The sequence below is a fragment of the Lutjanus erythropterus genome, chromosome 18 (assembly GCF_056507025.1).
Source record: "Lutjanus erythropterus isolate fLutEry1 chromosome 18, fLutEry1.hap2, whole genome shotgun sequence".
Lineage (NCBI taxonomy): Eukaryota > Metazoa > Chordata > Actinopteri > Lutjaniformes > Lutjanidae > Lutjanus > Lutjanus erythropterus.
Window position 1 is genome coordinate 6,916,078 of NC_139334.1, and position 13,187 is coordinate 6,929,264.

The 13,187-nt window shown below is 38.6% G+C and overlaps 1 protein-coding gene across 1 annotated transcript; it reads right to left on the minus strand.

Moving 5' to 3' along the window:
• Positions 1-2,105: 2,105 nt before the first annotated feature.
• On the minus strand, positions 2,106-5,010 carry foxa2 (forkhead box A2). The gene is made up of 2 exons (XM_084742970.1): positions 4,695-5,010; positions 2,106-3,718 (listed from the first exon to the last, which is right to left on the minus strand). The coding sequence occupies exons 1-2, from the start codon at positions 4,764-4,766 to the stop codon at positions 2,543-2,545; spliced, it is 1,248 nt and encodes a 415-aa protein (XP_084599096.1). The 5' UTR covers positions 4,767-5,010; the 3' UTR covers positions 2,106-2,542.
• Positions 5,011-13,187: the final 8,177 nt, after the last annotated feature.

Here is a 13,187-nt window from a genome sequence, read left to right on the forward strand (position 1 = left end):
TCCTATATGTGGGCATAGCCTCCACTCTATTGTTTACTGGCTTTGTTTATTCGCAGATCACGCTGTTTAAAGTGCGATCTGTAAAGAGGGTCTGGAGAATAAACGCACACTTTAGGCCCCTACGTGTTCAGAAGGCGAAGGGGTGTCATGTGGTTAGAAAGGGGAGCAGAAATGTCCCCAAACTCCCCTGCCTGGCCTTGGATTTGAGCTCAGCAGGGAGGAGAAGGCAAGAGGAGGAGGTGGAGGAGGAGGTCGATTCATTTGGACGACAACTAGCCTATCTTATCTAACAAGAGGGGAGGGTCCAACTACTTTAAAAATAGGGGGTAGACAATGGGACCCCCAGATTGAGGGGAGAGAAGTTAGAGCATCACATTCAGGCGGCTCTGTGCCCAAATCAGCCCTCTTTTCCAGCAACTATTCTCCTGCGCCATGGGAGGCTGTTTTATGTGACAATGACACTTAATCTTATTCACTGATCTAAACTTTGCTCTGTGTGTGTGTGTGTGTGTGTGTGTGTGTGTGTGTGTGTGTGTGTGTGTGTGTGTGTGTATGGGGGGGATCAACCTGGGTGACTGGCAGGCAGGCAGGCAGGCACAGTATGTGAGTGACGGTGTTAGATAGGTCTGAATCATGCTGTATGTGTGGGAATTTAAAGCTACTACAAGGAACTTTCATATTTTGTTGATTTTGGAGGCCCTTTTTGACAAAAGCTACAGTGTTTCCATTGTAATAACCACAAAATATCATGTCAAAATAATATTGTCTAAAATATAAAAATTAATTTTAACTTGCTAACGTAGTCGCTGTAAGTTTGCCTGGGAAAATGTGAACAGGCTTGTTTCATCTGATTTCTGGGAAAATAAGACTCGGTGGCAGGCATTAAGAATAACTATACAGAAAGAGACAATCTTCTCTTTGTAATTTATGTAAGTCATATAGTGATATATAATAAGCATCAGTATTAAATGATGCTGTTTCATAGCCAGTTAAAACTCCGTGCAGTAGCATTTAATGGATGATTTTATATTCTTATTTTGTCCACTGTTTCTACACGCAGTATTGCAGCAGGTGCAATTTTAGGGAGATTAAATAGTACATTGAGGGAATATTAGCAAATCTGCTTGAGGTAATTGACTGCATTGCGTAAATTTCTGAAGAAAACATATTTTGATTTGCAGCGTACAGTATCTAGAGTAGAATTTATATCTTATTATCTGTTTTCAGTTTAAAGTGTTTCTGCGCCTCTCTGTTGCTTTTTTGCATGATTCTGTTGTCTGCTTTGTTGACCTGTTTTAACTCTGCCTGTGTAAAGCACTGTGGCCAATTCATGTTGCTTTAAATGTGCTACAGAAAAAAAATTGAATTAAACTGAATTGTCTTCTTTACCACTTCACTCCCAAAATATTACAAAGTGGCTGATAATGTGTTGGATAAACTTTTTTCCCACATAAATATCCCAATTTGTGGTAGGGATTAACACGCGTGTGTTTGTTTTGTTTGCATTTTCTGACTGACAAATTGAGAGCATTGTGCGCAATATTGTCCAGCAAAGCTATTAATCCCTGCTGAAAACAGGCGCTTATTATATAAGAACATGGATGAAAATAATTCTTAGAATTTAAAACGTCAATAATTATTGTGAAATACTTTTTTTTTTTTTGCACAAATGGAATTTACTAATGTTATTATGAATGCCATAAATAAGCCAAATTTGTTATAAGTGAAAAAATAATATTGTCCTCAGTATTATTATTATTAGTATTATTACAAATGTTACTTTTTAACATTTAAGTGAAAATTCTGCTTTTCCTGTCATGTGATTTTTTTTTTTTTTTTTTTTTTTTTTTTTTCAACAATTATGTTATATTCTGTTGTATTCATTTTAATGAATAATCCTAAATTCCTCTCGGGATCCGTAAATTATGTATCTATCTATTAATTTAAAGTCCACTCTTGGTAGGAATACAATAGCTGCTGAACATTTAATAGTGACGCCGTCTAAGACTGTCGTTGTATAATAATAATAATAATAATAATAATAATAATAATAATAATAATAATAATAAAAATAACAATAATAATAAGGGCCAAACACCATCATCTTCAGAAAACAAAACCAATAACACTTTAATATAGATTCTGTTCTTGTCACTACAAGAATACACATATACAAGCCATAAATAGGAATTACACAAATGATTGAAGAAATCCTGCGAGGCATTTAAATTCATGTAGGAATCCAGTTATTATGCAGATGGAGGCTCTATTTTACAGCGAGTTGTTGTTTGTCTTTGGGGTCCATTCCTGAAGCCGACTTCTGAACAGATCTCGTCACATTATCATTTTACTTTTAATTATTATTATTATGAACATCCTCTCTCAAAATAATTAGGCTACTAACAAACTCGACAACTAAAACGGTGGTAAACGTCAAAAATATCTGAAATACATATTGTACACAAACTCTATATTTTTTTTTTACAAATGTACAAATTGAAGGGGAAGAAGAAAGTCCACATTGGATGGAGGGGGGAAGAGTTTATGAGGAGTTCATGATCGGCCTGGAATACACGCCTTGGTAGTAAGTCGTATCAGGTATGGATGAAGAATCTAGACCGGGTTTCCCCGCCATGGAGCCCATGGAAAGTGCTCCGGCCATGGGAGAGCCGTAGCCGGAGTAGTGCATCACCTGCTCATAAGTCTTTAGGTCCATTTTGTGATGCTGCTGCTCCGAGGACATGAGGTTGTTTATGGAGAACGGGTGGTTGAAGGAGTAGTGGTGCTCCGGTTTCAGGTGCGCTTCGTGCGCCAGCACCGAGTGATGCTGGGACATGAGGTGCTGGCCCTGAGACACTGGGGATGCGGCGGCGTGCTCCGGGCTCAGGGCCTGGCTCGTCTTCATGTCCGACAGGGACCTTTTGTGCTCGCTGGAGGACGAGTTAGAGTGCGGGGACTCGTTGCCGTTGCAGCTCTCGGAGCTGCTGTTGGAGGAGCCGCCGTCCCCAGCTTTGCGGCTGCTGTCCTTCATCGACATCTTCTTATCGCACTTGAAGCGTTTCTGCCTCCTCAGGTAGCAGCCGTTCTCAAACATGTTCCCGGAGTCCGGGTGCAGAGTCCAAAAGGAGCCTTTTCCGGGTTTATCCGGGGACCGGGGCACTTTGAGGAAACAGTCATTGAAGGACAAAGAGTGGCGGATGGAGTTCTGCCAGCGCTGCTGGTTCTGTCGGTAAAAAGGGAACAGGTCCATTATCCACTGGTAGATCTCGGCCAGTGTCAGCATCTTACTGGGAGACTGCTGGATGGCCATGGTGATGAGGGAGATGTAAGAGTACGGAGGTTTGGCGTGCGTGTAGCTCCTGCGGTACGTCTTTGGGTCCCTGGACCTGTTGATGTTTGACTGTCCGTAGATGGGGCTCATGGCGTTCATGTTGGTGTAGGATGTCAGGGCGTTCATGGACGCGGGCTGCGCTGTCATGGGGCTCATACTGGGGCTCAGGGCTGCGCTCATGGCCGTCATGCCCGCGCCCATTCCGTTCATGGCTCCGGTGCCCGGTGACATGCCCGTCATGGAGGGACTCATGCCCGTGTTGACGTACGACATGTTCATGGAGTTGGCCGTCATGTTGGCGGTGGTGTTCATGCCGGACATGCTCATGTAGGTGTTCATAGAGTTCATTCCCAGGCCCGTGTTCATGTTGCCAACCGAGGTGTAACACTGTCAGGGAGGGGAAGAGGAAATCATCAGTTTCATCTGGCACAAACATCACAGTCATTACTAAACACCGTTTTATTGAACTCTTTTAAAATCAGAATGATTCAAAATATTATTAAAGTCACTATGAACTTTCATATTTTGTTAAATTTGAAGGCCTATGGTCATAAGACGAAGTGCTTTCACCATAATAACCACAACATGAAAAAATAAAATTATCTAAGTAAAATATTCTGCTTGTGCTTGTGAAAAAGTAAACACTGCATTTCATCTAATTTTACGGGAGAATCCGACCCGCTGACACGTATTAAAAACTAGAAAGAAAAAGCCGAAATTCTCGCTGACTGCCTTGTTTGCTCATGTAGGACATAAAGAGGCATCAGCATTAAACTGAGACTGTTTCATAACCAGTTGAAACTCTTTGTAGTAACTTTAAAATAACTGTTATTTTAAATGCGCATTGTCAAGGCAGAAATTCGCATATAGGCTTTTGCTCTTGCGAGAAACAGTTTTAAAATTAAAAACACACCTGCGTATATGCATTTGATGCCACCATTATGTTAATTAAATCACATTAAACAATCCGCTACAAATGTTTAATGTCGCAGAGAACACTAACATGACCGTGCTCTGCTCGCGTACAAAATAGCGTCTGCAGCAGCACAAATATTTGAATCAATCTCCCCAAAATCAAACAGCTCAGCTGTTTGTCGAGTGAAAACCTGAGAAAAAAAAATAATCTGATTTAGTAAAGATACATATAGAGGTATGAAATTATAATCCGAGTGAAAAGTTTCCCCCTTCTACATGTCAAGCAACTTTGTTAGGATAGCGCGCTGCGTGGAGATGGGGGAGGATTTGGAGGCGCCTCAAGTCAATATTTGATCACAAAGTTAATATTATCTCAGGGCTAATATTGAGTTGTATAAAATGGGATCGGCTTTAGACGGGGAAAAAAATATATATTTAAGGTACCCACCTCGGGCTCTCCGTAGTAGGTGCTCCAGTCGGTGTGTTCGTGTCCTTCCATTTTAACTGCTCCGAGCATCATGGAGGACTTTTACAAAGCGTCTCCCAGCAGTGGAAAAGCCAAAAGTCTCTCTAATAGCAGGTGACTGGGGACCACTGCGTGTGTTTGGGTCGTCGGCGTGTCCCTTCGTCGAGGATTGGCGCATGTGTGTCTTATGGAGCCAGCCGTGAAATGCGTCTGTCAGAGTGACTGGAGTTCAAATGACGCTCCGTGCTGCCTGTTAACGCTGTGATATAGCTCTGTGCTGTAGGCAAGCCTCCAATCCCTACTTCTACGCCTTGGGCCCTATTTGAATAATCTCCTCGCACCTAGGCGTGAGACTCCTCAAGCTCCCCCCCACCCACCACCACCAACCACCCTCATTGTACACCTGCGCTGAGTGAAAAGAACAGTTTCTGATGAAAAGCTTCATTATAAACTAATCTTATTGTATTTTGGCTGGGGAAAAAAGGAGCCATAAAAGGAATGTTTGGCGCTCTTCCTTTGGTGCGCTTTTCATTACGCACATCCTCCTCCAGCTTGCTTATTCCATTCCAACTAAGATGAAATCATAATATATTTTTATTGTGCTGGATTCAAGATTTTTTTTTTCACCCATATTATATATTTTAGCCAACTGCTTATTATCATACACCAATAACACTAAAGGACATAAAGGCTTTTATGAATCTGAGAAACGTTGATATAACAGTAAAACTACTCTGAAAGGAGTGTTTTTACGCAAATACCACTATTACTAAATAACTATTGCTGTATATTGCGAGGGTTGTGTTGCTGTATAAATCCAGGTACATTAAACTGTTTATTGTGTTGTTAAAACGTGCTGATAATATTAGTCTTATGGAAAATAGTGGTCTGTATAAATGTATGTTTAACATTACTGTGGTTAATTCAGATTGAAGCTCCTTTAATAAAACAGGTTGATGTTAGTTAAACTGTAAGTGCATTTCATCACTTTGCCCCAGCTGTTTTGATCAATCATGCTTCAGTAGAAATCAGTTTCCACCATAAAAGTGTGAACATTTTATCTTAAATAATATTACTAATATTTATATTTAAAGTCGAGATTTTAGGCTCTTATACTAACCTGGATTGTTGAATTACTTCTCCTAAATGTTTTAATTAGTGTTGAATATGCCACGCATAGCTTCAGAGCGCCCTCTCTCGGTGATTGTCTCCAACTGGCTCTGCTGTTATGGCACACAAAGCAGAATAATTCTTTCAAATCAAACGACTGTGACACATTTGTTTTTAGAAACGATGGAATTTGTGCATTAATTTTCGTCGACTTTTTGACACGACATAGATGCTAAATAATTTAATTCAGAATAAACATGGTTGCAGTGGAGGCTACCAAACCCAAAACACATTTTTATATACGTTTTTGTTTGCTAAATTAATATATAAATGTTAATTACGCCAATTCAGACCATGCATCATGTAATTATTTTTGTTTGTTGTTTTTATTTACGTCTTTTTATTTACATGTGTGGTTTTCTCTCCAGTCTAGAGGACGGCCGTGGCCCGGGGCTGCAGAGGCCCTTTAACTCTCTCTCCCTCTCTCTCGCAGCAGCAGCAGCAGCAGCCTGCTGCTCTGTACAGTATTTGTATGACACAAACATCAAGGTGAGGCTGCTGTCCGGTGCCAGCCACGTGTCAGTAGTGGTACATCTATTTGACTCCATATTTACGCAAGAGCATAACTATCAGTATAGAGAGCCATTAGTAAAGGCGAGTAAACCTGTCGTGTTGACGAGGGACTAACAGAGTCTGCTTAACTTGGAAATGAGATCATGAGAAAAAAGCTGTGTGTGTGTTTGAGGATTGGGGATTTCACCGCAGAGAGCTGGAGATGGTCAAATGTGCGCCTTTCTCGGCTCGACTCAGTCAATACAAGAGGTTTTTAGGGGTTTATTTTGTAATAATTAAAAACGACTGTATATTCCTAATGAAACACCTGTTAAAATAAATATTTATTGATTCATTATTCGTATGTTATTATAAGCAGATATTTCGAGGTGTTGGAAATAGCAAGACTTTGTAAGGCTAAATTATATCTGATATAACCGGACTGAGCAGGTCTTCATGTAAAATAGCTATAAACATGCATTCATAAATAATGCATGTAAGTCCATATTTAAAAATATCATACATTTAAATCAAATCAGTTTACATATATTTACGGGTAAAAACTGTGTTCTTTCATGTGCATCTATAAAAAAAAAAAATCCTACTTTGTGGTTTTTGTAATGCACCAGAAGCTATGCTGTTTTTCAATGTCAGATTAGGACATGTTTTTGTACGCCAGCATAAAACAGCCTGGTTGGTATTTACCTTAATCAACCTCATCTTTTCCTAACAAAATCAACAGGGTGCATGGCTTGAAAGCACATGCAGTTATTCCAAAATGACAGAAAATCCTCAGTATTCTAAAATGGTCCCTGACCTGCCTGACATTATGTTCCTGAATGCGACATGTTGCTAATTCCACAGTTAATCATCAACCTGCCACAGTCCTCTCACATGGGTGAAGGTCACAATTTGGATTTAGTGAAAAACAAAAACTTCAGCTGGGCCTCATGCGGCTGCTCTGCCACCTTATTCTGTATGCATTTCTTTATTAATGCGCTGGCGTGATGTGTGTGCTAATACATCCAGTGTCTCATCACAGGTGCAAAGAGAAGCCACAAATAAGAGATGACTGCCCTGATTACTTTGTCAAATGTGGTACATGGAAAGTTGGGCCACATTTGGCAATATTTAGAGTATGAGACATCGCTTAGACTCTAAAGAACTGTAACCTGGCCCATCCTGTTTGTGTTGTCAGTGCAATAAATCACTGACAGCTATTGAAGAACAGCTTTGTCTCAACATTTTTTAAAAGTCTTATGGTTTAATTCAGATGATGTTTAAATTTTCTTTCATCTCTGGTTGTAATTACAACATGTCAATAAATTACACAATTTAGTTACCAACTGTTGGAGTCAAAGGCACAGTAGCTTCAGTTCATCCTTTACAGTTGGATGTTGAATAATGACTAAAATATCAAAACATCCAATTTCATTGCATTACACCTGAATTTAACAGAGACAAACCCTTACAAATACTGTTTGTAGACCTGTTGTTGAATGATGAAATATTCAGGTTGCACTTTTGCAAAGCTGTAATTAAATGCAAATAAACATCAGGTGGACAACAATGCTATGTTAGGAAACAAAGAAATAATGGATTTAATTTAAAGGTGGAATGAGCAGAAATTTTCACGTTCTGTTCATCAATGCACCAGAAAGATAGTAGATTGTTGAGTCTCATTCCCAAGTTGTCAAATATAGAACCTCTGGGTTTGTAAAGCATCCCGAACACAAAAGGAAAGAGAAATACAAAAATACAGCAGGCTCTTTGCAGATACAGACACCACAACACACTTTTAATGGGTCATAAGTGATGACAGAGATGGATTATTTTCATATGAGCCCTTACATTGTTTTTTAGGAAAATTCTGCATATTATGCCTTTAAAAACACTTAATTATCTTTCTTTTCTCTTTTACTTTTAATGTACATGAGATATTTTTGTCAAAAATTCTGGAGCCCTTTTGGTGCATCACACAGTAAAATCATGTTATTATTATATTACAGTCTAGATACGTGTAACTCGTAACATTATGTCTGTGGAAAGTTTGCCTCTAGCTCATAATATCAGGTCAAATATTTAAAAAAAATGTTAATTTCTATTCATCATCTGTTTTATTTTATTAAAATGACATTTGCTTAAGTTTAAAAACCCATGTGTTTCATTAGTTCAACATGTTAATTGGAGCAATGTGATTCTAAATGCTTCACAATCATTAAAGCAGCATGAACAACACAAAGTGCTGCTTCTTTTATTGTTGATTGTTCTGTTCCTGGCTCATGTTTCACAACCCTGTGCATACACTGGAAATGAGAAAAGAACTGCATTTGCTGTCTCTCACAACGATGAGTCAAAAAAACAAAAAAAAACAAACTCAAAATAGTAGGCCGTGTTCTTGTAATGTTGACGTTTTCCCAGTGAATATACATATCCAGCACCCAGACCAGTGCTGTGCCCTGCATCTCTCCTCTTTCAAGGCTAGTTTTGGTACTTTGTTGATCAATTAGCCTCCATGATGATCAGCGTTACATTTCACACATTCAGGTGTCATTCTTTTATTGGTTGTGACAAGGGCAAACGCTAAATGATAAAAGTTTAATGAGTCAGTTAGAGAAGTGAAAGCACAACACCTATGTGATCAGGTGACACCAGATATCTGGTACAGATGCTGCTTGGTGTCTGTCTGGAGGATTTTCTTGGGTGCAGGGCAGGGGGATGGACACTGGGTGCTCCCTGCCCTGTGAGAGGAAGGCGGAACTCTTCGAACATTCCTTCAAACACCCAGGAGTTGTTGGCAGGAATGTGTTAACTTTAAGTTTCAACTTTCAAAGTAAGGGATTTTTTTTTCTCAACTGAAATTTAAAGTTTGTCCCTTTTTGTGCCTTTGTATCCCTCTGAGTGCACAAAGTCACACAAAACAGCACAGGGCAAAGGGTTAAGCATGTAATTCATCAAAATAAAATTAATAACAAGAGAGTCTTCCTCTTAGAAAGTGCTGGAAAAAAAAATGTTTGCTGCCAACTTGCCTGTGGTGACAGTAAACATTCCAGAGCCGGGCTGGAGTTTGGACTTGCCATTATCTGCCACAGCTGTGACAACGCCTGTTGGCTGCAGGTTTGTGGCTGGCCACACTGTGTTTACCTGGAAATGAATCTGAAAAGCGGCTGGACTGGGAAGGCACACAAGCCAGCTAAATAAAAACTGAGAGTGGTCATTGCAACGAGATGCTGTGTGGGAGGGAGTCCAAAGTTATTGCACTGGCCCCAGTGGGTCAGGGCGCAAACACAGGCGTAAACGCACTAAGGATATCCTCAAATACGCACCTTTTGATATTGATAGGAATGTGGTGAGGAATGCCATTCGATATGTTTTATGTTGACTGTATCCAGGGCATTGCCGATTCAATACTTGTCTCTTGTCATGTTAAAGGAGCCTGTGTTGACCGCTGCCCTTCATTTATCAAACAAGGTGACAGTTTATCTAGTGGACCACAGAAGAAGACTGAGGACGGTGGGATCCCAAGAGATGCACAGAGCAGATGACAATAAAGAATGGATGAGCACCAAATTAGACCCTTTAGGAGCTCAGATTGTTGCAATGTAGAGTTTAAAACAAATTTAGGCGCTGCTTATTAATCAATTGTTTTAGACATCAGTCATGAGCATTAATAAGACTGGCTTTTGGGTTCTGACCATAGAAAATAGACAATTTGAACCAAGAGCTCTTCATTAAGGTGAGACATGACATGCAGATAGGGCAAAAAACTAAGGATATGTGATACAGACAGACGGAGGTATGAGAATACCATTATTTTTAAAAAGTCTATGATATTTTTTTGCAATGCTGAAAAAACTGAATTATTTATGTACAATTGCAAGATAAAAACAATGCAGTAGCCTGGAGCTTTCCTTTTATGAAATAAAATAAAAATAATAAAATAAAACAACTAACCCTGTGATATATTTTAGATTTATTGTGATATTCAATATATTGTTACATATCTAATTTTGACAAATAGATGATTTGATTACTTACATTAAGACAATTATTCTTTTGTAAATTCAAGTCAGCCTTATCTAATGCTTTTGGTGACTTTAGGAGTAATCTACAAATGCAAATAGACAATGTTTCCTAAAATAAACACCTATCTGTGTATTTTCTTTTCACTAGACTGAAAGAAGACAGGTCATGGAAGAAAAATAGACCAAAATCTAACCAGTGCATGAAATGAGAACATTTTTTTGCCTGTAGTGTGTTGTCTTAACAACATATCAAGATTAATAAGTGTAAACATAATGAAAGTGGACATACCAGTACCACCATTCATAACTAGATTATTACTGAGGCTGTGTATCAGCAAGAATCTGGGAATATGATACGTATCACAACACAAGCGTTAAGATACAATATATTGCAATATAATATAATACTGTAAGCAAGGTACTATATATTGCTATGTTTAAAGAACACACCACCATATGTATAAAATCTGAGTTTAAAAGTTTACTTTCAGAACTGTGAAGACAGATAACGACACTGCTATCTAGCAGTCAGGAGTTAAAACGCAATACAAACTGAACCACTGCCAGACATCTTTGCATGTATCAGAACATCACATGTTTTGAGTATCAATACAGTATCACAAAACATGATATTGCGATAATCAAGTGAATCGATTACACCCCTAATTACTACCAAATAGCAAAAGCAACTGCAAAATGACTTTTTCACAACCTGGCAACCCAAAAGTGTTATTTTAAATGTCTTATAATGATCTAAAATTATATTTTCAGGATTAATAAATATTTCAGGTGCAGCTTAAACGGATTTCATAAAGGGCACCTTATTACAAAGTGCTGCAAAATTATTAAAAAGATTTCAACATGAAATGGTGAAGAAAGTCAACATTATTTATATGGCACATGTAATATGACAGGCACAGACTAAATATCTAAGATCACATAAAATGATAACAAGTAAGAAGGTAATATTACTATTATTAAAAGGGGAATAAGAGCAATAATAATACTAATTCTAAAATAAAATAGGTGGGGGTTTTTTTGTTTTTTTAAAAAAAGACATGTTTGTAGCAGACTAGAGAAATCTAGATAGTAGGACCATAATGACTGAAGACACCTTAAGCTGCTAGTAGTGAATAGTTTACAGCTACAGACAAAAAATACTGAAAACGGTGATTGATTAAATAAATTAACACAAAATGAAAACACTGTGGTATTCTGACATACATGTGCTCAGATGACATGGTTCCTCACAACGTGTGAACTTTCAAAGCAACGTGGACGGGATGTGTATTAGAGCCAAAAGATTTAATATCACCAAATCAGCACATTGTTATTCATTAGTGGACCAACTGCAGAGTCAATACACATTTAATCACAGACTGAAGGCAATTAAAACAGGAGGGGGGCCACTAGTGCTATGTTAATTAAAGTGCCAGGCTCCCATGGGAAGCTCTGCTGTGTCTAAATATCACTACAATCAAGCCCATGCCATAATCCATGATGAGCTATTGCCGTTCACACTCGCAGGCCATCGTGCTGTCAGATCCACGTCAGGCTGGACGAGAGGGCAAACCTGGCCTGATGATTAAAAAGTTGTGAACCAGTAATAGTCTTTCTAATCCTAACTGACTCAGGGGACATGGGCACAACTTACTAGCACCCTTTCTATGATAGGTCAGTTAACTGATCAGCTATTTTAGCTGATGTTTATATGCGCTACACAGTATTTATTAACCATTTGCAAAGTATTATTAACATCAGTTGCCCCTTTATAATGTCCAATCCAAATGGTGTTTATGTGCACTATACAGTATATATTAACCATTTACAGAGTATTATTAAAATCAGTTTAAACTTTATTATGGCCAACCAATAACCAACCATCAAGTTAGCATTAGTAAATATGCAATGTCCAGGAAGACTTTCACAATACAGGCACAAAAACTGGTTGTGACATTTAGACAACAAATTACTTCCTTAGATTCTGCTTTGTAAGTACGTTACTTGCGTAAGATAATGTGACAAAGCACTGCAACATAACACAACATAATGTGCATAAGTTGTGTCTTTAAGTTCTTAATTATCTATAATTATCAGCTGCAACTTGTTCATAGCTGTTTGTAAAATAATTATTAACGTTAACAAATTGTTACATATATGTATGTAATAATTTCTTTAAGGTTTACAAATCATTTAGTAATTATTAAATAAGTATTTCAATTTACCACTTATTAATGATGGTTATTATAAAGTGTTGATGATAGAATCTTATGAAATAGGGGTGTAATTCAGATATTGTAGAGATCTTTAAGAATATGTTCCTTTGATAACAGCAGTCCTCAATTTCCACACATCTGCTGGGCAGCAACCATCTGACAGACCTCTTGAGAAAACACACACACACATTCACACACGCACTGACACATCTCAGCTCTACATCTGAGAGAGGCTTTTGGTCCATTTCCTTTTTCCATCAGTCACTCAGTCAGTCAGTGAGTCAGGTTCATATCTGCTGCTGTCTTATCTGTATTCCAGGCTGATGGGGAAATTCAAGTTTGGGATTACCTCTGACTGCTGACCCAAACCCATCTAAGACAACTGGCCGGCCCTGCGTGTGCTTCCATTATCCTCATGCTTCAGAGCACCATACAACAAAATCTCACACTCTCTTGAGCAGGCACACGTCTTTGGCATATCTAAAAATCCCCGTGCCGGAGTGTGCTATCCCTGTTTCGTATGCATGAGGATAGAAATTAAAAGCTGATAGTGGTGAATGTATATCTGGTCA